A 26,441-nucleotide genomic window follows, 5' to 3' on the forward strand; every position below is an offset into this window, starting at 1 on the left:
CTCTTCTTTTGTAACTCCACCGTTGGATGCCTTGAGAGTTTGGATCCCCTACTTATGCCTCGCAGCCCCTCGTGAACACTTGATGCATAATTCGCAGATGGCATCAAATTCCTCCTATGATATGTCTCCTTTCCCTACTACATTCAATAGTTCCAAAGATTCCTCCCTCAGTGCCCGGAGAAAGATTATTTTCAAAATATTCTTATCCAGATCACGATGGCCTGATCTCTGCAAACTATATTGAAAGCGCTCCACAAAGTCCTCCATGTTCTCATCCTCTTTCTGCATAATCTTAAAGATTTCTTCCTTCACATCTCGGGATTTGCAGTAGTCTTGATATTTCTCGAGGAAAATCGTCTTCATATCGTCCCATGTAGCAATAGATTTCCCCCCTAAACCCATAAACCATCTCAAAGTTGTGCCCTTCAAAGTAGCGGGGAATATCTTCAATTTTTGAGCATCAGAAATATAATCATACCCCCGACAAACAACATCGAATTCAAAAAGGAATGTGTCTGAATCCTCAGAAGAAAGACCCTGGAAATTAGGTAATTCTGTCAAAGGAATAGGCTTCATAGGCGCATCACCTCCAATATCTCCAATTGGGAATTCGATCGAAGAGGTCGCAGCAACCATGAATATCTTCCAATACCCACTTGGAATCTCAACAGGTTCTGGCTCTAGTTGTTCTATGATAGGTGGTTGAGTTTGTTTAACAACGCTCCCTCAATCAAATGGCGCAGAGAATTCTCTCAAATTTTCTTCCTCTAAACTTGCAATATGCAATTCCTCAAATCCTCTACTTGTTACTTCTTCTTCTCTGAGTTGCACTTTTGTTATTGGGGAGGGTTTTGGTTGTGAAACTGATTTCCCTCCAGATCTCGTATGAGATCTCACCCTAACAGTAGCTCGTGACAATGCCCCTGACTCAGCTCTTGAAATGATCTCTTGGATGTAGGTATTTCTGCCTAGATATCTCCCTCTTCTTTTCGAGGGTCTTGCTCTATCCCTTTTATTTGTATATCTGTTCATACAATTAGGAAATAAAAGGAAAACATTCAAGCAAATCGAAAGCTCGGGACCTGGAGCAAGGTACGAAATCCCCCCCATGACGAGAGAGTGGACCATAAAAAGAAAGAAAAGAAAGCAATTAAATCAATCACAAAATTAAGTTCAGGACCTAAAACAGGCGACATAAAAACTTCCCTTCCCAATACGAGAGAGTGGTTCCTATGAAAAAGAAAACAAGACAATCAAAGCAACAAAAAAATGATCTAATGCTCAGGACCTGGAGCAAGGTGAAAAATTCCCTCCCCGGGACGAGAGATCAGTCCTATGATCAATACTGGTCGTACTTTCACACCCTTAATAGCCTCCCCGGCAAGGCACCAAAATGTTGGTGTTCAGATATGAATCATGTAATTCACCTAATTCCACATTAATTGTCAACCTAGGGCTCTACGAGTTATTTCAAGGCTATCATGCAAAGTATATGCAGGCCATAGTTTCCCTACCCAGTACTAAACATTCAATTATAAACTTAACAATGTGTAACAACAAGTGATAACTGTAACAACGAATAAGAGTAACAACAGTAATGATTGTAATAGCAACAAGAGTAACAACAAAGCAGACTCATAGAAACACACTGATAATCATTCACAATGATAAATAAATTAACTAAAATAAACCTATGCACACATCTATCCAACAACACCTAGTCAGGAGAGTGGGCCCAACTCCCTGATCAAGGTTGTGGCAAGATCAAAAAGTCACGAAATGCTCAGAATATCATAATTTCATTAATCAAGATTCAAAAGGATAATACATGTATGCTATTACAGACTCAAAGTTAACATAATTCTCTGCGGTCTACACTGCTAGCTTTCACAACCCCGTAACTCTACTTATACAATTTGTTAACACTAACAGCTCCTAGAATTACAATAGTTTTCTACCTACAATTACATAGTGGTTTCTTAAGCGAAACAGAATATAAAGATAGCAGTGCGTTGATTAAAAGATTGATCCACCATTGTAGTTGATGTCTCAAGATAGCGCTGCCAGCTGGATGGTCACCATTAGTTGAACCACAGCCTTGATCATACTTCCTCCAAATCTGCAAGAATAATCAAATTAGCAAGCCACTTAGGCAACAATCCCCTATGACTATGCTTCATTGATTAATGATTCATAACAACATGACAAGAGGTATACTTGTGTGGTTTAGAATGTAAATTGACCAACAATGGTGTAAAATGGACACAGGAAACAAGGTAAAAAGGTGGGTAAAAACATGCAAATGCAGCCACCAACAATCTCGGCTAGCAAATATACCTTGTACTTGGACTACGTCTTGGTTTCCTTGAGTCTGCAATACCTAACTGCAGAAACCCTTGCCGCAGTCACACGTGTGAGGAAGATGGCCCAAAAAAAATGCCAAAATACTTTGATCTTCTTTTATTTCCCTTCGCTAGATGAGAAGCTCCTTTCTTCCCTTTCCTCGCACTTCCTTCTCCTTTTCGGATGCTTGATGTGTGTCTCTCCAAGTGAGGCTGAGTACTCCTTTTTATAGTGATCTCTCCATGCAAATAAGCTGACTTGACATCTTCCATAGGCCGACTTGTCCTTTTGATAAATCAACTTGCTTCTTCTGAGGACCATCGATTGTGCACTTGTGACAAGCGCTTGGAGGGTCTTTTGACTCTTACAATGACTCAAATAAATATGTAACATGCCCAAGAAGGGTCTCTCATACATGAAAAAGACTCTTTTGACTTGTAGACCACATGACAAGCCCTAGAAGCTCTTAATGGGAGCTTTATCTACAAAAATAAAATTCCTTGAGCATGAAACCCATGTCTCAAGCATAACAAAAATAATTTTATTTTTCTTATTTACACCAATTACTTACAAATCATGATTACACATGTCATTATGAAGACCGAACCTAGTTACATATTTCAACAGGAACAAGGGGTAATTGCACAACTATGTTTTGAGTATAATCATAGGAAGTCTTTGGAAGTCCTCAATGAGCTCCCCAACTTAGGAGCTTTGTGACAATTTAGAGGTTTTGCTATCCAATCTGTTTTGGATGGTAACAATGTCATTCTTAGGAGCACATTCTTGGAAGCGAATGACTTGAGCATTAAATCCTCACACAAGTATTCCTGGAAAAAGATTATATTCAAAACATAATTGCGCAATTACCCCTTATTCCTTCTTAGGGAGCACATTGAGGACTTCCAAAGACTAAATGTGCTCCCTAAGAAGGAACAACGAGGGGTAATTGCACAATTATGTTTTGAGTATAATCTTTTTTCAGGAATACTTGTGTGGAGTATTTAATGCTCAAGTCTTTCACTTCCAGGATTTGCACTTAGCAAGCAAGACATTTTGGGAAGGTAACCCATCCCAATATGACTCTAGCTCAAGTATGCTTAACTATGGAGTTTTTCTCCATTGTCACGACCTATTAGTTTGCAACCCCATTTAATAGATCACAAAAATAATGATATAAGTCACAGCACAGGAAAGAGAAATTTGTATGGAGCAATAACTCAACATAAGTTTATATTGTTTTTCTTGACCAAGATGGCTACTGCTTTGGAGTTTTATAATGGTTGACTTGTTTATTGTCTCGTTCAATGATTGCAAAATCATAGGATGTCTACTATATTTACACCAGATAGGCAAATCCATTACATCTACCTAGTAGCTTGGCAGTTTGCCACATAAGGATCTCCTAATTGTATAATCATTGTTGAACCATGCTGTTTTAATTTTTTAACGGCTTTGGCAAATTCACAACATAACCATATAATAGCCATATGTTTTCCTTCTATAGAGAAAATTGGCAAATCCATTACATCTACCTAGTAGCTTGGCAGTTTGCCACATAAGGATCTCCTAATTGTATAATCATTGTTGAACCATGCTGTTTTAATTTTTTAACGGCTTTGGCAAATTCACAACATAACCATATAATAGCCATATGTTTTCCTTCTATAGAGAAAATTGAATAGCTAGTCCTGCTGTCCTTAGGTGAAAATGGTTATACTACCCTACTAGTTTAATATATTTTAAGGGTGATGACTCTTCAGTTTAAACTAGACATAGTCCAAACATAACAATTAGTTATGATGGAGTTATCCAAAAAGACAACGGTCTAACAATACATGATGTTAATATTCCATGGATCAGGGCTAAATATCATCATATTTTGAGTATAATCTTAGGAGCTTTGTGACATTTTAAAGGTTATGCTATCCAATCTGTTGTGGATGATAACAATGTCATTCTTAGGAAATCTATAGCTTGAAGTCACTGTTGGCAAAAACAAAAGCCCTGCTCTACCCACGTATTTTTCTAATTTGTCCTATGCCAATACAGTTTAAATTAGTATTTATTTTAGAGACTCAGTATCTTCCTCTAGTAATTCAGCTTTGGTAAGATAAGTCTGTCTGCCTTCGGTAAACATACATCAAAAGGTCACTTGATAAGCTCAAAATAAGTCAATTAGAATTTTTTAATAAAGGGAATAGGGTGCCCTCTGAAATGAATAAAGAAGGCACAGAGGTATATATTCAAGAAAATCGTTAAGTTGAGACTCAGAAGAATATAAACTTCAGTGGCAAAAGAAAAGAATCAAGAGAGTCTTATAAAAATCCATAAGAAACATATTACCATTCCAGTAAAACTTGTTATCAGCAGCTTCTTTCTCCCCTGTTTGTCCATTAAGTAAGTTGCCACTACTGTGCCTGAAACCACCAGCATATCGTTTACCTATTTCAGAGGTTTAGATTACTTTCAAAATTTGAACCTAAGTCTATTCTATGATAGTTTGGTTTTAAAAGTCTGGTTCATTTAAAATCAAGAGGGTCTCTGAAAGAAAAATAATTTTAAAATCGTGTACTGACCAATGACATTTGCAGCTCCCACAAGCGAACTTGCCGCAATATCAGAGGCTATGCCAGCACTCTGAAATATTGATGTGGAGTAGTATACAACTACATTTATACCAGAAAGCTGCTGAAACGCAAACAGTACTATGCCGACACTAACCACTGTTTCCCAACACCGCATAAGAATTAGTAAAAGCATATACGAATTTCATGATATAAAACTGAAAATGCCGTACCTTTATATGACTGTCAATTGATTTATTGAAGTTAAATAAAATATTTAATCAGGTGTGACACAAAATCAACAGATACAAGGAAGTGGTTATTATTACAGGCCACAAATCAGAACATTTTGTCAATTTATTTTACCCCCCTCAACTCTGAAGGCCAGTGACATTTTTCTCTTTACCTTTATCTATGTTTCGTTCTCAAGATACAACTCCTCATAATGTGATATATAATCAAAATACGTAGAGTTATACCTTTCCTATACCGTCTCCTAAATAGATCAAACCAACCAACATCCTCCTCCATGACATCCCTAGTTCTTGATCTTAATTCAAACATAGCTTCATCAGCCTTTTGCCTGCCCCAAAGTTTCTTAATAGCCGCTTCAGCCTCAGAAAGCTTCCCTTGCTTCAGATATTATGAAATAAAAATGTTAATGATTTTGTCAAGAGACAGAAACAAATCCATAAACACAAGAACTATGAACTATGCAAAGATATTTATTTAAAAAAAAAAAATGAAACCTTAGTGAGCCAGCGTGGACTTTCTGGGGAGAAGGCCATTCCCAAAATCATCAGTACTGCTGGTATGACAGAAATGCCAAACATGGTACGCCACCTGCACTCCAAACAAACAGACTGTAATTAAGAACTGCAGATGAGTGTAATAATACTTGTATCAAAAAGCAGTGAATGTAGAGGAGCTCTTCTAATATATCTCCATGCTATGACCCCTATGATGTGTTTTCTTTATTTTCATGATGCTGCCACAATCTTCAAGAGGTAAACAAAATATTGTGGCTCCACATATAGAGAGTTGCTATCAACGTAATTATACAAGTGATCCCTTGTATAATTACGTTGATAGCAACTCTCTAAAATAGAGACATTTGTTAGTGATATGATATGACAACTGATTGTTAGTGTATTCTATATAGATTCAGTGGTGCTTTTGTTGAGTCAGAAATTTCTGTCGAGGCACCCAGTTGAAGAATAATCAGTAGATTCTCGTAGAAAAATCGTCCAGAGATTTCCAACGAGTATGTTTCAACAAGAAAACTTATTACTGAAAGTTGTTTTGACATCCTTGAGAATATTCAACAAAGGGGTTTCCGATTCAAGATTATATGCTAACTAAAATATACAGGCAGGTGATTCTAATATCTGGGCAGTGGGCACTGCTTATTGAAAATCAATGGTCAAGTGTTTGTCATAACATTTTGTTGATGAATGAAAGACAATGTAATGTTGCAAATCTTGTTATAGTCATTAGGATTCACTTGATAAATGTCAAAGGTCATGTATAGGTTGCACAAAATGGGGAAATGTGTGCTGGTTTTTGAAAGGGGGACGCCTAGAAATGTGACCCACAACCCCAATGAGTACAGAGAGGGAATATGATATACAAAAATTACTAATGGATTCTAGATCCACTTTTCTCTCCAAGAAGAATTAATAATATAACTTGGAATCTTCAAGATCTATGTTTTCTTGAAGGAAAACAATAAATTACCAATGCATCATAACCATTTCTCATGACAAGTAAACCAATGCATAAAGTGATGAGCAATGAGTGGTGGCTACGCAACAGATCTCCTCCTCAAAGTGTATGTCTCCATCATCTATCGTTAAAACCATGTAACAACCTCTCTAAGTGGCACATGTAGCCTCTCCAAGTGGGATGACCCATCAAGATGAATGAAAATGTGAACAAAGGAACCTTCATAAGTGGGACACCTTCCTTATTTAGGAGTCAAAGGCCTTGGGACCCTAAAACAAGCCTAAAATAACAAAGTCCTCAAGGGAATTTTCTCCAAAGAAAGTAAGCTTTTGTTTCATGAAGAGGATCCGTTTGAATCCATTGTTAGAATTATCTTTGGACTCACTAATGAAGTCTAAGCCCAGTTGCCCCCCTCTAGGGAAAGTACTTCCAAACCACCCTCTCAGGGGTGCATTGATGTTGTTTTATGAGTTGTGCTACTCATATCTGTTGATTCTGACTTGTCTTTCCAATTCTTCCATCAGATATATGATCATTCAGCCTTACATTGTTAGTTTTTGTAGCATCAGATGGTGTTCTAGTCTCGACAGTTGTCAGAGAGGCTAAGAAACAATAGTACTCCATAACTCAGAAAAGGTTTCAGAAAAATCTACCTAGAGATGCATTAATTAAGTTAATTAATTAGTAATTAAAATTTTCCTAAGTTTAACTTAGGGAAAATGATTAATTATAAGGAATTAATTGAGGAACGTGAGATTGCTCTGAAAACTCTCATGGATGGACTAGGAAATTATCTCAGCCATTAATCAGTCTCCCTCCAGAACTATTCATTGTGCAGACTCAAGGCTCAAGTCTACCTCACTGAGCTCCCCAACTACGTAATATTCCTGCCCATGCCTCCAGAACTACGTGTCAACGACCCATAGTAGTACACACCATTTTTTCGCAAAAGGGATAACACCTGATCGATGTGTTCATGCCGTACAACTATCATCATCAGTTTCACTTCCAAGATGTTATGTAGACCCATTCTGCATGTTTATAATGTAAATAATCTCAGCAAATCCGTCTCATGTATGTAATTACCTAGGTAAACCTACTTTTCTAGCGACGATCTACATTCCGAAAGGTTTTTTGTCTCACCGATCCATTCTTGGATGGTCGGCAAAGTTTTCCTTCAGTCTTACCCCAGAGCCGGATTGGATTTTGTCACTAGGATCGTAGGTGAGTCCTAGTGTTCTAGATCGAGTCTATGTAAAAGTGATTTGGGAATAATCCTAACTATTTTGTTAGGTTATTTTATTACAAATTGCTTGATCTACTGGATTATATTTGTGTCGCAGAAATGGGTAGTCCGTGAGGGTCTTTTACAAATGGGTTTTCCCCCTTGAGATGTAAAAAATGTGAAAATCATGATGTAAAGTGTCTTGAGGGTTGGAAAAATGATTTATCCTCTTATAGGTTAATTAATTAAATTTTATGGCCAAAAATTAATTAAAATCCTAAGCCAGAAATTTAATTAATTCTAGGTCCTAGGTAAATTTAAATTCTCCGAAGGCAAAATTCGTCAGTCCTTAAAAATCAAAATTTAAGAGGTCTAGGGACTAAGGTAAATTAATTATTTTGATAAATTTTAAGCCTTTGATCCTTGGGGTTAAGTCAAAGTCAAAATTTTGAAGAAATTAATTCAAAATTTTAATTTTTGAATTAATTAAAATGCATTTAATTGAAAAATTCGAATTTCCTCGAGAATTTCGACAGATGAGATTAAAAGAAATTTTGATGCTCATCAACGGTCGAGATTGGTTTGACGATGATCACTCGAACTAGCTGTTGGAGAATTTATCTTTAAATAGGAATTCATTTGTCAGTCCATTCATCCGACCTTTGAGTCGTGTGCTAAGAAAAAAGTTCTCGTGTAATCTTTTTTTTGAATAATAAACAAAGACTTTGGGGTTAATCTTCGTCGGTGTTACTCTTCATGGAATCACTGTAGGATGTGTCATTTTTCATGCTTAAATTTCTTTTTAGCCATTGATGATAGCTTCTGAAGAGTGATTTGAGTACAAGTATTTTGCTTAGTCGCTGGGGTTTAAGTGATAATCTAAATTTTGAATGTGATAGCAGATATCTCTATTTATCTTAATTTTATTATCATTTTCTCACTCTATTTTAATGGCTGAATTGTGTTTTGCAGGAAAGTCTTGATTTTTAGATCATCGGGTGTTCGGGGAAGTTTTCAGTTGGATCAGCCAACTCCCAACCCGTGTTATTTGAAGAGCCCAACTTAATTTGATCTCGAGCTTATCATAAGAATTTTACTAGTGATGCATGAAGAGTTTCGAGCTAAGCACCTCCTTTAAAATCTAAAAAAGATATTTTTTATGTGGGAAATTGATAAATCTAGCTGTTGAGAGCCTTAGATTATCAGAACTGGGAGCGGAGGTGGACTTATACTCCTCAGATCTGATAGATAGATCTACCATTATTGTACATAGATCTGTAGACTATTTTTGGTTTTTTGACTTGGGTTTTTCTGGGTTTTAGGTTTTATCATTGTATATATCATTTGGGTGTTTTCTTGTTGCCGTGCAACTACAAATCTGAGGAAAAAATTTGTGTAGAGTCCAAATCTAGGCCCTGGAGGGTAAGATCTGGATCTCTAGGGTTTTATTTGCATAATTTTGCAAGGAGATTATTCATAAGATTTTGCAGTCCAGGGTTTTATTTATTTTTTTAAATCTGGAGAAATTTTAAAAGGGTTTCATTAATAAATCTAATGCAGAAGATTTAACATTTTAATAAGAATTTCCGGGTTTTCTAGCTACCATTTGTCTGAGTTTTTCGATTTGTTGGTTGGGCTTTCGTTTCGCTAAAAAAATTTCGGTTTTTTTAAGAAACCTTCTCTTTTCTTCCCTCTGTTGTCTGTGTTTTCCATCTGCATCAAACCCTCAATTTTGTCGCTGCCATAGCCTGCTGCAAGCCTACGTTATACCTCAGCAAATTTGTCACCTCCTCGCTAGCTCAAACTACAGAACAGTCCTTTGTTCTCTGCGTGCTGCTTGTCTGCACATCTCCTTTCCTCTGGCTAGCTCCTTCACCTGCGCGCAGTCATATTCTCCTCTAGCATTTACTTCTCCCCTCATCCGCTAACAGATCCCTCTCCTACGCTACCCACAGCCTCCAATTTCTTCATCCTCTCACTGCAACCATATTCTAACTGTGTCCTTCCCTTCACTACCTGCTCGTTGCCCTTCCATTCCAACATCATCGTCTCGTTGCGTTCCTCTCCTTGCCACAGCCGCAAGCCTTCATTCTTCGACGTGTATTCCTTGTTGTCCACGCATCTCTCCTGCTGCGTGTGACCTCGATGTCTTGTCCATCAATCTGCCTCTCCTATCCGGCAGCTTGCCTTAACTGCAAGTTGGCTGCTCCCTTGAAGCTTGGCTTGAACCCTTTTTGACGTCGAGCAGACTTCCATTCTGCTGTTGTCGAGTCACTGTAGACTTGCAAACGCAAACAACATTTCGACCCTCCTTTTTTTATTTTACTTCATTTAGGTTTAGACTTTAACTTTTGTTTCTTTTTAAACATTCGATTTTTTTTTTTTTTCATTGTTATGAGTTTAGGTTTACTTAGGTTTCATTTCGTTCATTCGATTTTTGTTTTTACTCTTTTTTTTTGATTAATTTTTGACTTCCTATAACAAAAAATCTAAAACATTTCAAAAACAATTATAAAAGTTTTTCCTTTTCTTTGTGACATTTGATTGTAGATTTTTATTTTTTACAAAATTCAAAAAAATATAGAAAATTCTAAAAACTAAAAAAAAAACTTTTAAATTAACAAAAAAAAAAAAATCTAAAACATTTAAAACATTTAAAAAATCTAAAAAGTTTAGAATTTTAGTGACTAAGGAATTAAATTAAAGGGATTCGCACATTCACATTAAAATTTTTATTGTGGCCCTAGCCCATTAAAATTTTAATTTATTAACCCTTAGATTTTGATTTCTTCATTTAACTAATTGCCTAAGGAATAATTAAAATTATAATTTAAAGTTCCTTGGTGTTATTTGGTGATTAAATGCATTTTCATGATTTCTCTATGGTCAAGGTGCGATTAATGTTTTAAATTATATTGGCTATAGGAGAAAGTTAATTTTCTAGATCTCGGTCATTAATGAAAATTATTTTAAATTTAGAATCTCTTGCATATTGCAGTTTTGGGCGTTACATTGATCATTCATGATTGTCACTATTCGTCACATATTGGAAAATATTTCTGGACAACTTGTCATTTATTTAATCGTTGGTTAATTCAAATTAAAGGCACTGGTCTGTAGTCATTTTTATCTTGTGATTGTGTCTAACTATCTCAATTGACCGATACTTATTCTAAATTCATCAAGTTGTTCATCCTTGAAATCTCCTAGAGCCCGTGTTCCATAAGCTACCCTCATCCATTCACCTTAGGGACTACACCCTTTGACTTGTCTAGGAGAGAGTCTAAACGGAGTGAGTAAGGATTGGAGTGACAACCCTTACTTTGAGCGTTGTTGCGCTGCCTAGACACTTTGTGCGACAACATTTTGTGGCGCCGCTTGTCGGGGATAGAGTTTTTTGGTCTTTGGTCCTCACAACATTTCCCTGATCATCTAATCTTTCATCATTTCCTGGCGTCATTTGATTTTTCATGGCCTTATCTTTCATCATCTCATTAGTCGTTTCATTTGCACTTTTAGCACCTGGACATATCGGTTCATTTCTTGTTTGGGTGGCGACTCCACTTATTCATCCATTATTTCTCAAACAAGAAGCCCTCCCTTATATTCAATTGCTTTTTCCTTTTGGATCCTAGAGCTAGATTCATGTTCAAGTGGCGACTCCACTTCTTCCCTTTCTTACAAGAATTTCTACTAGAAGCTCACCTCTTGTGGATCTTTTGATTTTCTTGAGCAAGGGTCTCTCTCTAGCATCCATTTGGTCCAAGTCATCATGGATGACTTGTTTACCCTGTGTCATTTTACTAATTTTCTCCATGATATGCTGGAAGAGGCCATTCATAAATTACCTTTGTTCTCAGGTGGTGATTTAGTCGCTGCTAGAAAGCATATATCCAGGGTTACTCATACAATAATAAGATATTGTAGTTATTCCCAATATAAACATGAAGATGTTAGAATGCGTCTATTTGCCTTTTCTTTAGAGGGTGATGCTTTGAATTGGTTTCATAATTGTCCTAAAGATTCTTTCGCTTCTTTACAAGACATCATCAACGCTTTTAAAGATAGATATGAAGATCAAAGTAGCTCGCCTTGTGCCATTAGTACTATGCAATAGGATGAAAATAATCCTGTAAAGGATCCAACTGTTAATGAAAGATTTCAACACAATTCTCCATATCAAAATGTGCCATCCACTTGTACTGTTGCAAGACGAATCCATGATAGTGGAAAAGCAGGAACAAGTTGTCAAATCAGTGTCGACAATGAAAGGGAAAATGATAAGCATCTTATAGAAGAACTAAAGCAGTTGGTTAAAGACATGCAGTTCAGTCAAACACAACTGGTAAAAAATATGGAGCTTAACAAAGAAAAAGTTATAGCTGATTACACCAAGGATATGAGATCTCTATACACCCAACTGGAAAAACATGATAAGGAGATGGAAATCATGAAAATTAAACACTCTAATCATGTAGCCACCGTAGTAGTAAAGTGTGCTCAGAATATGGAGGCTCATCATGAGAAAGGAAGGACTTCCATGCAAAACTATTTGCGTGTCATGAGAGAAAGAAATGGAAACCATGAAAGCTAATCATGACAGAGAAATGAATTCTATGCAAAATTGCTTGACGACCATAAAAGCAGATAATGACAAAGTAATAAAAGATATGGAAGCTGGTCAGATATGTCTTCAGAATAAGTTATTGACCATGGAGGAAAATCATGCCAAGGAAGTGAGTGCTATCAAGGTTGAACACTCTAACCAGATGGATGTCATAACAATACAGGTACAGAAATTTCAGCATGGCCCAGACGATGAAAGAAACAAGGAAACGTCAACTGATCATAGATAAGCCTCCTTGTTTGCTGCAACAAGCTCCATATTATTATGAGGAGGTCATTTGTTCCATTGAAAAGTGGCTAATTGAAGGTGATCCGGATAAAATGGAAATTAATAAGAATCAGGTTGATGCTCACATGGTTAATCCACCAATCATAGAAGATCAAGTTATAACTCATGACACCTGTGAGACTGATCCATCATTCTTGACAGAGCATATGCAGAATGAAGAAAGACATGTCATGCATATCTTACATACTTCATCTGAGAGTTTTGAAGCAGAATGTTCCACATCATCAGTGATACAGCCTGCCACAAAGAAAAAGAGAAAGAGAATGAGAATGAGAAAGCGGTTTGATGCATTTGATGGCCGCGAGCATCTTGATTTTCGGATAGGAAAAAGTCCTGTCGTGTGCAAGATTGGACATGGCACATCTAAGAAACAACTGACAGATTTTCCTGAAAGCAGGCAAATGCTCAATATGCACTATATTGGACACATCTGATGCCATGGGGCATCTTTGTATTGTATTTCTTACCTTATACCTTGTTATTTTAGTATTTCATTTTATAGTTAGATGTGTTTTTCATGTTGTTAGACTAGTTAATAAATGAAGAGCTTATATCTTTCCTGTGCTTAATGTTATATGATGATTTTTGGATGGACGCTAATTATGTTATGTTATGTGTTGCGTGGATGCAGATTCTGGATTCTCACATTCCTCCGTTGCAGCAACATGTCCCCAAGTAGAGCCAGATGTTGACCACTACGTGTCAATGACCCATAGCAATACATACCTGTTTTTCGCAAAAGGGATAGTGCCTGATCGATGTGTTCGTGCTGTACAACTATCATCATGAGTTTCACTTCCAAGATGTTATGTAAACCCATTCTGCATGTCTATAATGTAAATAATCTCAGCAGATCTGTGTCATGTATGTAATTACCTAGGTAAACCTACTTTTCTGGTGACGATCTACATTCTGGGAGGTTTTTGTCTAATCAATCGATTCTTGAATGGTCGGCAGAGTTTTCCTTCAGTCTTACCCCAGACCCAGAATGGATTTTTTAACTGGGATCGTAGGCGAGTCCTAGTGTTCTAGATCGAGTCTATGTAAAAGTGATTTGGGAATAATCCTAACTATTTTGTTAGGTTATTTTATTACAAATTGCTTGATCTTCTGGATTATATTTGTGTCACAGAAATGGGTAGTCCATGAGGGTCTTTTACAAATGGGTTTTCCCCTTTGAGATATAAAAAATGTGAAAATCATGATGTAAAGTGTCTTGAGGGTTGGAAAAACGATTTATCCCCTCATAGGTTAATTAATTAAATTTTATGGCCAAAAATTAATTAAAATCCTAAGCAAGAAATTTAATTAATTCTAGGTCCTAGGTAAATTTAAATTCTCCGAAGGAAAAATTCGTCAGTCCTTAAAAATCAAAATTTAAGAGGTCCAGGGACTAAGGTGAATTAATTATTTTGATAAATTTGAAGCCTTTGACCCCTGGGGTTAAGTCAAAGTCAAATTTTTGAGGAAATTAATTCAAAAATTTAATTTTTGAATTAATTAAAATGCATTTAATTGAAAAATTCGAATTTCCTCAAGAATTTAAAATTTCGACAGATGAGATTAAAAGAAATTTTGATCCTCATCAATGGTTGAGATTTCTTTGATGAGGATCAATCGAACTAGCCCTTGAAGGATTTATCTTTAAATAGGAAGTCATTTGTCAGTCCATTCATCCGACCTTTGAGTCGTGTGCTAAGCAAAACGCTCTTGTTTAATATTTTTTTTTTGAATAATAAAGAAAGACTTTGGGGTTAATCTTCGCCGGTGTTACTCTTCATGGAATACTATAAGATGTGTCGTTTTTCATGTGTAAATTTCTTTTTAGCCATTGATGATAGCTTCTAAAGAGCGATCTGAATACAGGTAATTTGCTTAGTCGCTGGAGTTTAAGTGATAATCTAAATTTTGAATGTGATAGCAGGTATCTCTATTTATCTAAATTTTATTATCATTTTCTCACTCTATTTTAATGGATGAATTGCGTTTTGCAGGAAAGTCTTGATTTTAGATCATTGGGCATTCGGGGAAGTTTTCAGTTAGACCAATCAACTCCTAATTTGTGTTTTTTGAAGAGCCTAGCTTAATTTGATTCCGGACTTATCATAAGAATTTTATTGGTGATGCATGAAGGGTTTCGAGCTAGGCACCTCCTTTAAAATCTAAAAAAAAAAAATTATGGGGGAAATTGATAAATCTGACTATTGAGAGCCTTAGATTATCAAATCTAGGAGTGGAGTTGGACTCATACTCCTTAGATCTGATAGATCCATTGTATATATCGTTTGGGTGTTTTCTTGTTGTCGTGAAACTACAGATCTGAGGAAAAAATATGTGTAGAGTCCAGATCTAGAACCTGAAGAGTAAGATCTGGATCTTTAGGGTTTTATTTGCATAATTTTGCAGGGAGATTATTCATAAGATTTTGCAGTCCAGGGTTTTAATTTTTTTTAAATCTGGATAATTTTTTTAAGGATTTCATTAATAATCTGAAGCAGAAGATTTTAACATTTTAATCAGAGTTTTCAAGGTTTTCTAGCTACCATTTGCCTGATTTTTTCGATCTACTGGTTGGGCTTTCGTTTCGCTAAAAAAAAATTGAATTTTTTTTAAGAAACCCTCTCTTTTCTTCCCTCCGTTGTCTGCATTTTCCATCTGCATCAAACCCTCAATTCTGTCGCTGCCACAACCTGCTGCAAGCCTGCGTTATTCCTCAGCAAATCCATCACCTCCTTGCTGGCTCAAACTACAGAATAGTTCTCCGTTCTCTACGTGCTACCTGTCTGCACATCTGCTTTCCTCCGACTAGCTCCTTCACCTACGCACGGTCTTCTCTCCCTTTGCATTTACTTCTCCCCTCATTGACTAACGGATCCCTCTCCTACACTGTCCATAGCCTCCAATTTCTTCATCCTCTCGTTGCAGCCATATTCTACCTGTGTCCTTTCCTTCACTACCTGCTCGTTGCCCTTCCATTACAACATCACCGTCTCACTGCGTCCTCTCCTTGCTATAGTCGCAAGCCTTCATTCTTCGACTTGCCTTCCTCGTTGTCCACGCATCTCTCCTGCTACATGTGACCTCTCTATCCTGTCCATCAATCTGCCTCTCCTATCCGGCAGCGTGCCTTACCTGCAAGTTGGCTGCTCCCTCGAAGCTTGGCTCGAACCCTTTCTGTCGTCGAGTCACTATAGACCTGCAAATGCAAACAACATTTAGACCCTCCTTTTTTTTATTTTACTTCATTTAGGTTTAGACTTTAACTTTTGTTTCTTTTTAAACATTCAATTTAATTTTTTTTTCGTTGTTATGAGTTTAGGTTTACTTAGGTTTCATTTCGTTCATTCGATTTTTGTTTTTACTTTCTTTTTTTTTGATTAATTTTTGACTTCATATAACAAAAAAATCTAAAACAATTAAAAAAGTTTTTCCTTTTCTTTGTGAAATTTGATTTTAGATTTCTATTTTTTTATTTTTTATTTTTTACAAAATTCAAAAAATATAAAAATTTCTAAAATCTAAAAAAATCTCTTTTAAATTTAAAAAAAAATCTAAAATATTTGAAAAATCTAAAAAGTTCAAAATTCTAGTGACTAATGAATTAAATTAAAGGGATTCGCACATTCATATTAAAATTGTAATTTATTAACCCTTAGATTTTGATTTCTTCATTTAACTAATTGCTTAAGGAATAATTAAAATTCTAATTTAAAGTTCCTTGGTGTTATTTGGTGATTAACTTCATTCTCATAATTTTTGTATGGTCAAGGTGAAATTAATGTTTTAAATTATATTGGCTATAGGAGAAAGTTAATTTTCTAGATCTCGGTCATTAATGAAAATTATTTTAAATCTAGAATCTCTTGCATATTGCAGTTTTGGGCATTACATTGATCATTCATGATTGTCACTATTCGTCATATATTGGAAAATATTTCTGGATAACTTGTCATTTATTTAGTCTTTGGTTAATTCAAATTAAAGGCACTGGCCTGTAGTCATTTTTATATTGTGATTGTGTCTATCTATCTCAATTGACTGAGACTTATTCTAAATTCATCAAGTTGTTCATCCTTGAAATCTCCTAGAGCCCGTGTTGCACAGGCTATCCTCATCCATTCACCTTAGGGACTAGCCCCGTTGACTTGTGTAGGAGAGAGTCTAAACGGAGTGAGTAAGGATTAGAGTGACATCCCTTACTCTGAGTGTTGTTGCGCTGCCTAGACACTTTGTGCAACAACACTACACAGTGCACAATCTCAAGCTTCAATCACGTACTCCTACCCTATGGAACTGCACACTGCACTATCCTGAGCTTTCCTCTCGGTCTAGTACCCAGTTCCAAGTCAACTAGTGGTTTTCACGAAACAAGTTAGACTAAGAGATTTTTGGACTGATGTCATCTTGTCATGAGTGGATTTCACTTGCAAGTATTACGTTTGGACATGACAAGATAATACTCGAAGAGGAGGAGAAGGAGACTATGTTAAAAGACACTTGTGAAGTTGAAACCATGAAGAGGTCATCAAGCAAGAAGATGAAGGGACACCAGTTTATGACAGAAGACCAAAGATCAAGACCACATGAAGACTCCATACCATTCAACCCCTTGGAGGGTGAAGATGAAGAATAAAACAGATCTTTCATGAAGATGAAGTATTGAACAAACCTCTCACGAAGGAACAACTTCGCATTGCCACTTCATCATGGAGTCCATGTCATCATTGTCAAGTTGTGACTTGTACCAGTGCCATCACAATGTCATGTGTGTCCATGTGACTTACCACATCATTTGTGGATGTAATGATGTAATTATTAAAAGGGAAGAACAAAATGTAATGTGTGGAAATCCAAGAGACATATGTGGAATATGAAATGTCACATAGTCATATATGGACAAAAGAGTCTTTAGGAAAAGTCTAAAAGTCATATAGAAGTCCAAAGGTCACATTAGAAGTCTAAGAGTCATGAAGGAAACTTAAGAGTCACGGGGATATGAAAGGTCATTCCTCTTGTTATAAATACACCCTCATAACTCAAGCAAAGGGATTTTGGGAGGCTTAGCCTTGGAGAGCTAGCCTTGGCTTCTCTAGCTTAGCATAGGAGAGAAGATCATTCTTTGGAGAAGCAAGAAGTGACTTAATGTTCCACTATTGGAGCTAGTGGCTCGTTGTTGTAACTATGTACTTGGATCTTTCACTCAATAATCAGAAGCTCAATGAGCCAACACATTTTCATGCATGTATCGTGAATGTAGTAAGACTATTCTTTATATGTTTACGGTATGTGTTTTGTTCACGTGTACTAAGGAAATTGAACTATTTCGGTGGCTTTGGTACTTATCTTGTTGAATGTGTGTTGTATTTTCTTTAATGATCGTTGTGTCTATGTGAACTACTTCGCTAGATAACTAATGAATCTTTCCTTGCTCTTGTGTGCCTCTCTTAGGATAGTACTATTACTTTCCTTCTAGAGACTCACTCTTACTTCCCTCTCGTGAAAGCCTCCTTTTACACATTGCAATTGGTGTTTCACAGTGTCAATTTCTTGCCGATTTCAAAGGTTATGTGAATACTCTCTTATGTTATTCATTGCAACTGAGGCAAACCTATAAGTTATGATGGTCGGGTCAATACTCCGGATGTGACTCCTACTCCAAACGGTGTGAGGTCTAATTAGGACTTCACATTGAGGAGACCCCCTTGGTTGACAGATTTCCAGCACCGTCAACAGAACAAAACCACGATCAAAGCGCTTCCTTCTTCCAAGTCATCCAATAATCCATGTCCATAATGCCCAAATGAAAAACAACCATGAGCACTCGATTGCACAACGAAAAACATACCTTTTGGATTGGATTTCCCACCTTATAACACATGCTATTGACAAATGGGTAAGGAAACATACCACTGATGCAAGTGGCGGAGATAAAGTGGCACATCATATCGGCTACAAGGTGGTTCTCAAGGGCTACTAGCTGTCGGCTGGAAGAAGATGAATAGGAGAAAAGATCTCCTAAGGGTCCCCACATTTGGTGGGTAACTTACCCAAGAATAGAGCTTCCAACCTTAGGCAATAGTGAGCCCAATGGGCTTATCTATACAAGAAAAGGGAGCAAATCCCAATGTAACGTCAATCAACAAGTGGCATGAACTAATAGTCTCAAGGCAGGTCGAATGGCCGAAGTTGCCTATTGACTAGTTGTAGGTGACTGTTAACAAATGTCCCTTGATTGGTGCGAGTTCTTGTGATTCGCTGTGCATATCTCTTTTGGATGCCTATGTCGTACATGTGTGCAATTTGAGTGGAGATAAGGAGGGAGAACTCCCACGTATCTATAGTTCAACCCTTCAAAACTCCACACAGCCACAATGTTAGAAAATCAGAAATGCAGAAAGATTTTCTTATGTTGATAATTGCTTGTGATATTATTATGTTCTTATTAACTTCTTTATGTTCTTTCTTTATCTTCTTCTCATCAAGCAATCATCAAAGCAAAAACATGAAGATCAGGGACACCAGAAGTAGGCACTCAGCCAGGGCTAAAACCCCTTATAGGGGAAAACCTAGTTAGAATTCTTCCTCCAATAGATGCAAAATGAGATAGACCAAGACCTTAGACCTAAGACCTTCCTCCTCCACCAAGTCAACCTTCCAATAAGATACAACCACCTTCAATAGTCTCTTCTTTTCCAACAGCTACAGCCCAACATCAATCCATAAATTTCGGCCCCAGCTTCACCAAAATCTTGGCCCAACTTCAGAGCTTTGGCCTCCCAGCTTCTGCAAAATTTCGAGCCCCTGCAACACTCCAGAACTTCACACGTGTGGAATAGGAGAGAGAAATTTTCAATTTCTTCAAGTAGATAATGTCTTCCTTCTTCTTCCCTGGACCTTTGCTTTTCTTCCCTTGAAATTCACATTTTTTCTGGCCCCAGAAGTTGCCCATCAAACTTGATGAGTGAGTGCTCCAAATGAGGTTGAGTTGTTGCCTTTATATAGGAGTTTCTACCCCTCAATTAAGCCGACTTGTCTAATTTGAGGCCGACTTGTCTAGTTTGAGGAATCCGACTTGTCCAGTTTGAGGCCGACTTGTCCAGTTTGAGGAAACCGACTTGTCTAGTTTGAGGCCAACTTGGGGGAGGAGGCCCAAGAGACCTAATTTTACATAAAATAAATTTCTTTCTTGACAAATAATTCCCAAGAAGAGTCTTTTACAATATGACACAGACAAGGACACAACATAAACCCTAGAAGCCTGTAATGGAGGCTTTGACCTATAAATAATTGACCCAAGCATGAAACCCATGCTTTAATAAGTCAATTTCTTTAATAATAAAATATATTTTTCTTTCTTTTGACAAATGCATTACATCATGACTAAATACAATCACAAAGACCAACACTAGTTACATTCTTCAACACTCCCTCTTAACTAGGGAGGTATTCATAATTACAAATATATAGAGGTACATGGAAGATCGCAAAATGAACTACGAAAAGTTCTAGCACACTCAGTGTTGCGGACTAGAAACCTGACCAGGGTATTCTATCCGGGTGGGACTAAGCAGACTCAGGGTTTAGCTATTTCTATGTACCATCAGGATTTTAAGCTCTACCACCAACCCAAGGATCTAGGTGTGTATCCAAGGTCATAGCTCCATGACCAACGCCACACTCCCTCTTCGAAATCTAGACATCAACACATAGGTCGGCCAAATGTGCTCCCAAGCATCATGCCATTAGATGCTTCATCTCTCCTATAAACTAAACCAGATATTTCTATTTGTCCAAGCATGCTTTCAAAGTGTTCAACCTTCTTATTGAGCGATTTACCAGAACAAACACAACCCTAATCAGTAATAAACTTTCAAAAATATATATAGAAGTAAACACAAGCCTTTGAGTTCCTTAATCATTATGATGTTGCTTTCATTATCAAGTTATCCATATGCAATTTGTCAGAAGCTTTCTTCTTCTTTCATTTCTTCAGAAGCACCAAATACATCTCCAGATCTTCTCAAGTCTTTTGTTATGAACATTCATTTGTAGTACTTTTATTTAATCTTTGGTTTCATTCTTTGCTCAAGGTATTTACTATGCCCTCCCTCTCAATTGTGGAGATGTAACCTTTCTATCCAGACTCCCTCTCAACTTAAGGAGATCAACCACTTCCTTCTTCTATAACATCGGAGAACCTTTCATGGCTTCATTCCTTCTTATGGAATCAAGGCTATCTTGATCATGTTCCTTCATCATGTTTATTATCATCATACGAACATCTTCATCATCTTGAAGATTATGTACCTACAAAACTTTAATAGCAAGTACAACCAAATACAAACATTCAAAAGCATGAAGTTAACTATATCAAAATCAGGTTACTATAATGGAAACATTCAAAGCATTTAGACTTTAGACATCAAATACCTAAACCTAGTTAGGTTCATAATTGATAAGAGACACATATTTTACATACTAAACTTCAATTTCTTGCTAGGTTTTTGTAATAAACCCTAGAATCCATCTCCTTAGATATCAACAATTCAATCAATTAACAATTCTACTATACATTTAAAGTTTCAACAATAAACTCTATGACAGACTTTACTAGGGTTTGTTCTAAACCCTAATTTTTTATTGTTAAAGCAAATTCATATCAACAATCGAAAACAATATCATTATCTCCTAGAATATTAATCTTTACGAGGATTTTGTTACAAACCATAGATTTTTTATTACAAACATTGGCACCCCTCATAATCCAAAGATGATTGAAATAGGGAAGGGTACCACTGAGGAGGGAAGGAAAAAGTTGATAAATTTACTTCAAGAATATAGAGATGTTTTGGCTTTTTCATATGATGAATTACAAGGATATAGGGAAGATGTTATGGAACATACTATCCCTTTAAAGGATGAGAATGCCAAACCCTTTAGGCAAAAACTTAGGCAAATAAATCCTAAGTTAGCCCCCTTGGTGCAAAAGGAGTTGCAAAAGATGCTCCAAGCTGGAATCATAGCTCACACTAAGCATTCCACATGGTGTTCAAACTTGGTTATTGTGAGAAGGAAGAATGGGTCAATCAGGCTATGTGTGGATTTTCGAAATCTTAATTTAGCTTGTAAAAAGAATAATTACCCTTTGCCTAACATGGAAACATTATTGGGTAGGCTCTAGGGTTTGAACTCCTGCAACGACGGCAGGCTCTGTAAATCTGCAACACTCTGCAACCACTGACGGATTCAGGTCCTTCTCTTTAACGGACTGAGGGTACACACCCTCATGGAGCCCCAGCCGGGGGGGGGGGGGGTGATGAACCTCCCCCACAAAGCGACAATGAACAAGTCGTGAATACGGCAGGAAAGGGAGCTACAAATCAGAATGGGAAAAATGAAGTTCCGGAAAGCCAGCAAGAAAGACGAGGAAAAGTCACCAGAAGTTCACTCTGCTACATGCAAACCAGTAGCCTCTGTTCGCCCAAGGGTTGAACTACCAGGCCATCAAATCAATGCGAGGATCCAGTTCATGAAAGATCATGCTCTAATAGGGAAGTTCATTGGTCTGTGGCCAACCGAAAAAGCTTTAAGAAGCTGGATAAACGCGAAGTGGCACCCTAAGGGGCATATCACCCTGCAGTTGGGGCCGAAAGGGTTTTTCACTGCCATCTTCAACTGCTTGGAGGAAAGAAATAGGGTTCTTGACAGCGGACCCTACTTCTTCAATGCAGCTGGTTTGTTTCTTAAAGGATGGGTGGAGCGCTTCAACCCAGATAAGGAGGACCTCAGCTGGGCTCCGGTGTGGATCCGCTTATACTCACTTCCAGTGGAATACTGGGAGGAAGACTCCCTACAGGCGATAGGAAACACCCTGGGTGAGTTTGTCAAAACAACGGAGGAAACGAAAACATGCAGATATACTTCTTATGCTAGAATCTGCGTATACATGAATCTCAATCAGGCTCTTCCAGATGCGGTAAGCATTTCTCACTTTGACATTGAATGGATACAAACTATTGACTATGAACATGTGCCCTTTCGATGTCGAAGATGTCATGCCCTTGGGCATTTATTCAGGGACTGTCCTCTAACACAGAAACCCCCTCCTGCCTTGGATCCGGAAGCCTCTGAAGCAGGTGGCTTCATCAAGGTCACGAATCGCCGGAGAACCCACAAGAAACATGTTCCAAAACCAAAGGTAGTGCAAACCAGTCAACCAGGGCCATCCACAAGCAACAGTTTTGATGCCTTAGCTAACCAGACGGAAATGCAAACAAATCTGCCGGAGCCAGAATCCATGAGTCATGACCTTTCAAAGGAAGGAAAACCCACAATGTCACAAGCAGATACTCAAGGTAAGGAGGCTTTGATCTCAGACAAACAAAAAGAAATATTATGGAGTGCTCAAGCCATGCAACTGGAGATCCCAAACCCAGATGCTCGCTTAGAAGAGGAACCAATGGAAGAACCAGATTACTCTCAATTTATGGAGGAAGAAACAGAAACAATAGACATTGGGGATCTGGACCTTCCCGGTCTCGAAAAGGCCTGCACCACAAACAACTTCGACAACATTCCAGCAGGACAGCTTAAGAATCTGGAAGAAGTTTTATCTCGGGCACAGAGGCAGAAATCTTTGGGTATACAGACAGGAGGCCCTTGGGATGGTCGATTCATAGCCAAAGATATCAAAAAACGAGGAAGGAAAACCATTCTTCAGAGAACAATCAAGGTTGGTCAAATCTTAGTGGAATCAGGCAGGTATGCCAAGTTAACCAAGTACTATCATCCTGAAAACACTCTTTCTCAATGAAGCTAATCTCTTGGAATATAAGAGGGCTCAATGGCCCCAGGAAAACCCGAATCCTTAAAAACATGATAAAGCAAGAAAACCCTCAAGTTCTATTCTTGCAAGAGACAAAGTGTGATTCCAATGCACTTGACAGACTCGCTGCTAAATTCTGGCCCGGGAGTCATAACATAGCAGTAGATGCAGATGGCGCCTCGGGAGGCCTAGCCATTATATGGGACTCCAGAGCCATCGTGCTCAACAACTTTCATGCACACAAGAATTTCCTTCAAGCAACTTTTCATATCATAGGCACAAACCAACATGGGCTCTTAACTAATGTTTATTTCCCACAGGAAACATTTCGAAAAGCGGAGATCCTAAACTCCATCTCGGCTCTCAACCAGAACAGACCGCTCCCACTATGGATCGCAGGAGGTGATTTCAACATGGTCACAAGACTGGAAGAAAGAAGAGGGGGCAGATGCAGAAGTTCTCAGGAAGGATCGCTTTTGAAGGATTTCATCCAAAACAACTGGCTTATCGACCTCCCTTCTAATAATGGAGTTTTCACTTGGAACAACAGACGAGCAGGGAGCCAGCAAATCGCCTCTCGGTTGGATAGGTTTCTACTCTCTGACAATGCCATTCATCTGGGGGGTGATTTTGCAGCCTCCATCCTGCCCTTCACGGGATCCGATCACTGGCCCATTTCACTACATTGGTCTCGACCAGGAAACAATATCTGCAGGCCTTTCCGCTTTGAAGCCTTCTGGATGACCCATCCAGACTTCCACAAATTAATCAACACAGAATGGAAAAGCTTCCATCCACCTCCAGGCTCCAAAATGTTCCAATTCCAACAAAAGCTTAAGCACCTAAAAGGTAAGATCAAGCACTGGAATCACACTTCATTTGGCAATATCTTTCAGGGGAAAGCAAACATTGAGTTGGATATGAAGCAGCTACAGCAGAAGATCATCACATTGGGCAGATCAGAGGACCTGGCAGAACAGGAAAAAACCCTTGAATTGCAACTAGCAGAAAAGGAAAAGCAGGAAGAAACGTTGTGGAGGCAAAAATCAAGAATCAGGTGGCTCAAAGATGGAGAGAAAAACACCAAATTCTTTCATAGCACTACAATCCAGCGCAGGATGCATAACAATATCACTCATATTCAAAACGAGCAAGGCATCAAAGTGGAAAAGCATGAAGAAATAGAGTCTGAACTTTTAAATTATTTCAAGAAAGTACACAGAGAACCAAACATAGACAGATCTCAGGCCATCGAAAAAATTACATGCAATATCCCCAGACTTATTTCAGAAGAGCATAATCAAATGCTCCTCAAGCCTGTTGATCTCCAAGAAGTGGAAATAGCAGTGCGACAACTAAAAGCCGGCAAAGCCCCAGGACCGGATGGATTCACCTCTAATTTCTTCCATAATTTTTGGGACCTAATCAAGACTGAGGTCTGGCAGGTGGTGGAAGAGTCTCGCTCTCTCCGATGGATGTTTCCAGGGATAAATGCTACATTCATAGCCCTGATCCCCAAGGTGGATAAGCCATGCAAGCCGGACAAGTACAGGCCGATAGCACTCTGCAACATAATCTATAAGATTGTCTCTAAAATTATAGCCTCCAGACTCAAGCTCCTGCTTCCTCTCATCATCTCGCCTGAGCAATCTGGATATGTTGAAGGAAGGCAGATCACGGATGGGATCATCCTTACTCATGAAATAATTCATTCCCTGAAGATCTCCAAGAAGCCAGGTATGCTACTCAAACTAGATCTTTCCAAAGCTTTTGACAGCCTAAGTTGGAAGTATATTGAAAAGACTCTTATAGCATTTGGTTTTGATGCTTCCTGGGTCCGATGGATTATGAGCCTCATCTCATCCTCTTTCTTCTCTGTTCTAATTAATGGCATACCCTCCGCGACCTTTCATCCTACCCGTGGTATCAGGCAGGGCGACCCCCTCTCCCCTTTCCTGTTTATCATTATGGCAGAGGGTCTAGGGCGAAGTATCAAACATGCTCAGCAAGCTGTCCGTCTCAAAGGCCTCTCCTTTCACAACTCCCCTGTTTTCACCCATCAACAATTTGTTGATGATAATATGTGTTTCGGGCATCCCTCAGTCCAAGAGGCCAGACAACTTAAAACTCTTTTAACGGACTTCTCGGAAGCCTCCGGTGCCTCTATAAATCACTCCAAATCTCAAATCTTCTTCTTTCATACTCCCTCTGTTACCCAGTCAGCCATTTTACGCATCCTAGGCTTCTCCTCTGCCAAACTTCCCTCCTCGTATCTTGGAGCTCCGCTCATAGCCTCCGGCTTAAAGCACTCTTCCTGGAGAACCCTCCTAGATAATCTGGAAACGCGGCTCTCCTCCTGGACTCACAGATCTCTTAACATGGCTAGCTGTCTTGTTCTGATTAAAGTTGTCCTTCAAGCCATGCCCTTATACCTCTTCTCCATCCTTGCGGCTCCCAAATGGGTTCTCAAAGAACTCAAAACTCTCCAAAGAGCGTTTCTCTGGGGCAGCAGTGGACTTCGACGCAAATGGGCTCTTGTTAAATGGGAAACCACTTGCCTTCCAAAGAAAGGAGGCGGCATTGGATTAAGAGACCCCACTCACAGCAATGCTGTTATGGGAGCTCGAATCTGGTGGAAATGGCTTTCGGAACCTCCCACTCCTTGGGCCATGTTATGGACAGCCAAATATGTGGGAAATTGTCCAAGGGAGGAACTCATCAGAATATCAGAGACTAGTAATGGCTCAATCATGTGGAACTCAGCCAAACAGCACAAGAACCTCATACAGCAGCACAGCTTTTGGGAAGTGAAGAATGGTGATCATGCCAGATTTTGGGACG

The 26,441-nt window shown here is 38.3% G+C and overlaps 1 protein-coding gene across 6 annotated transcripts in view; it reads right to left on the reverse strand.

The window, feature by feature from the left end:
- PGLCT (plastidic GLC translocator) overlaps positions 1-26,441 on the reverse strand; it is a 433,631-nt gene that overhangs the window by 145,817 nt on the left and 261,373 nt on the right. For 5 of the 6 annotated variants that reach the window (XR_016262439.1, XM_089439044.1, XM_089439046.1 and 2 more), the window contains 4 exons: positions 5,660-5,753; positions 5,390-5,543; positions 4,923-5,069; positions 4,690-4,763 (listed from right to left, as the gene is read on the reverse strand). Coding sequence is in view for 5 of the 6 variants with exons in the window: in XM_089439044.1 (XP_089295170.1) it covers positions 4,690-4,763; positions 4,923-5,069; positions 5,390-5,543; positions 5,660-5,753 (469 nt within the window). In the remaining variant the exon portion in view is untranslated. Of the gene's footprint in view, positions 1-2,033; positions 2,120-4,689; positions 4,764-4,922; positions 5,070-5,389; positions 5,544-5,659; positions 5,754-26,441 lie in introns of all 6 variants that reach the window. The other variant, XM_089439048.1, reaches the window with a different exon arrangement.

Source organism: Pinus tabuliformis, chromosome 9 (assembly GCF_031772625.1).
Source record: "Pinus tabuliformis cultivar Carrire ecotype Pingquan chromosome 9, CPIR1, whole genome shotgun sequence".
NCBI lineage: Eukaryota > Viridiplantae > Streptophyta > Pinopsida > Pinales > Pinaceae > Pinus > Pinus tabuliformis.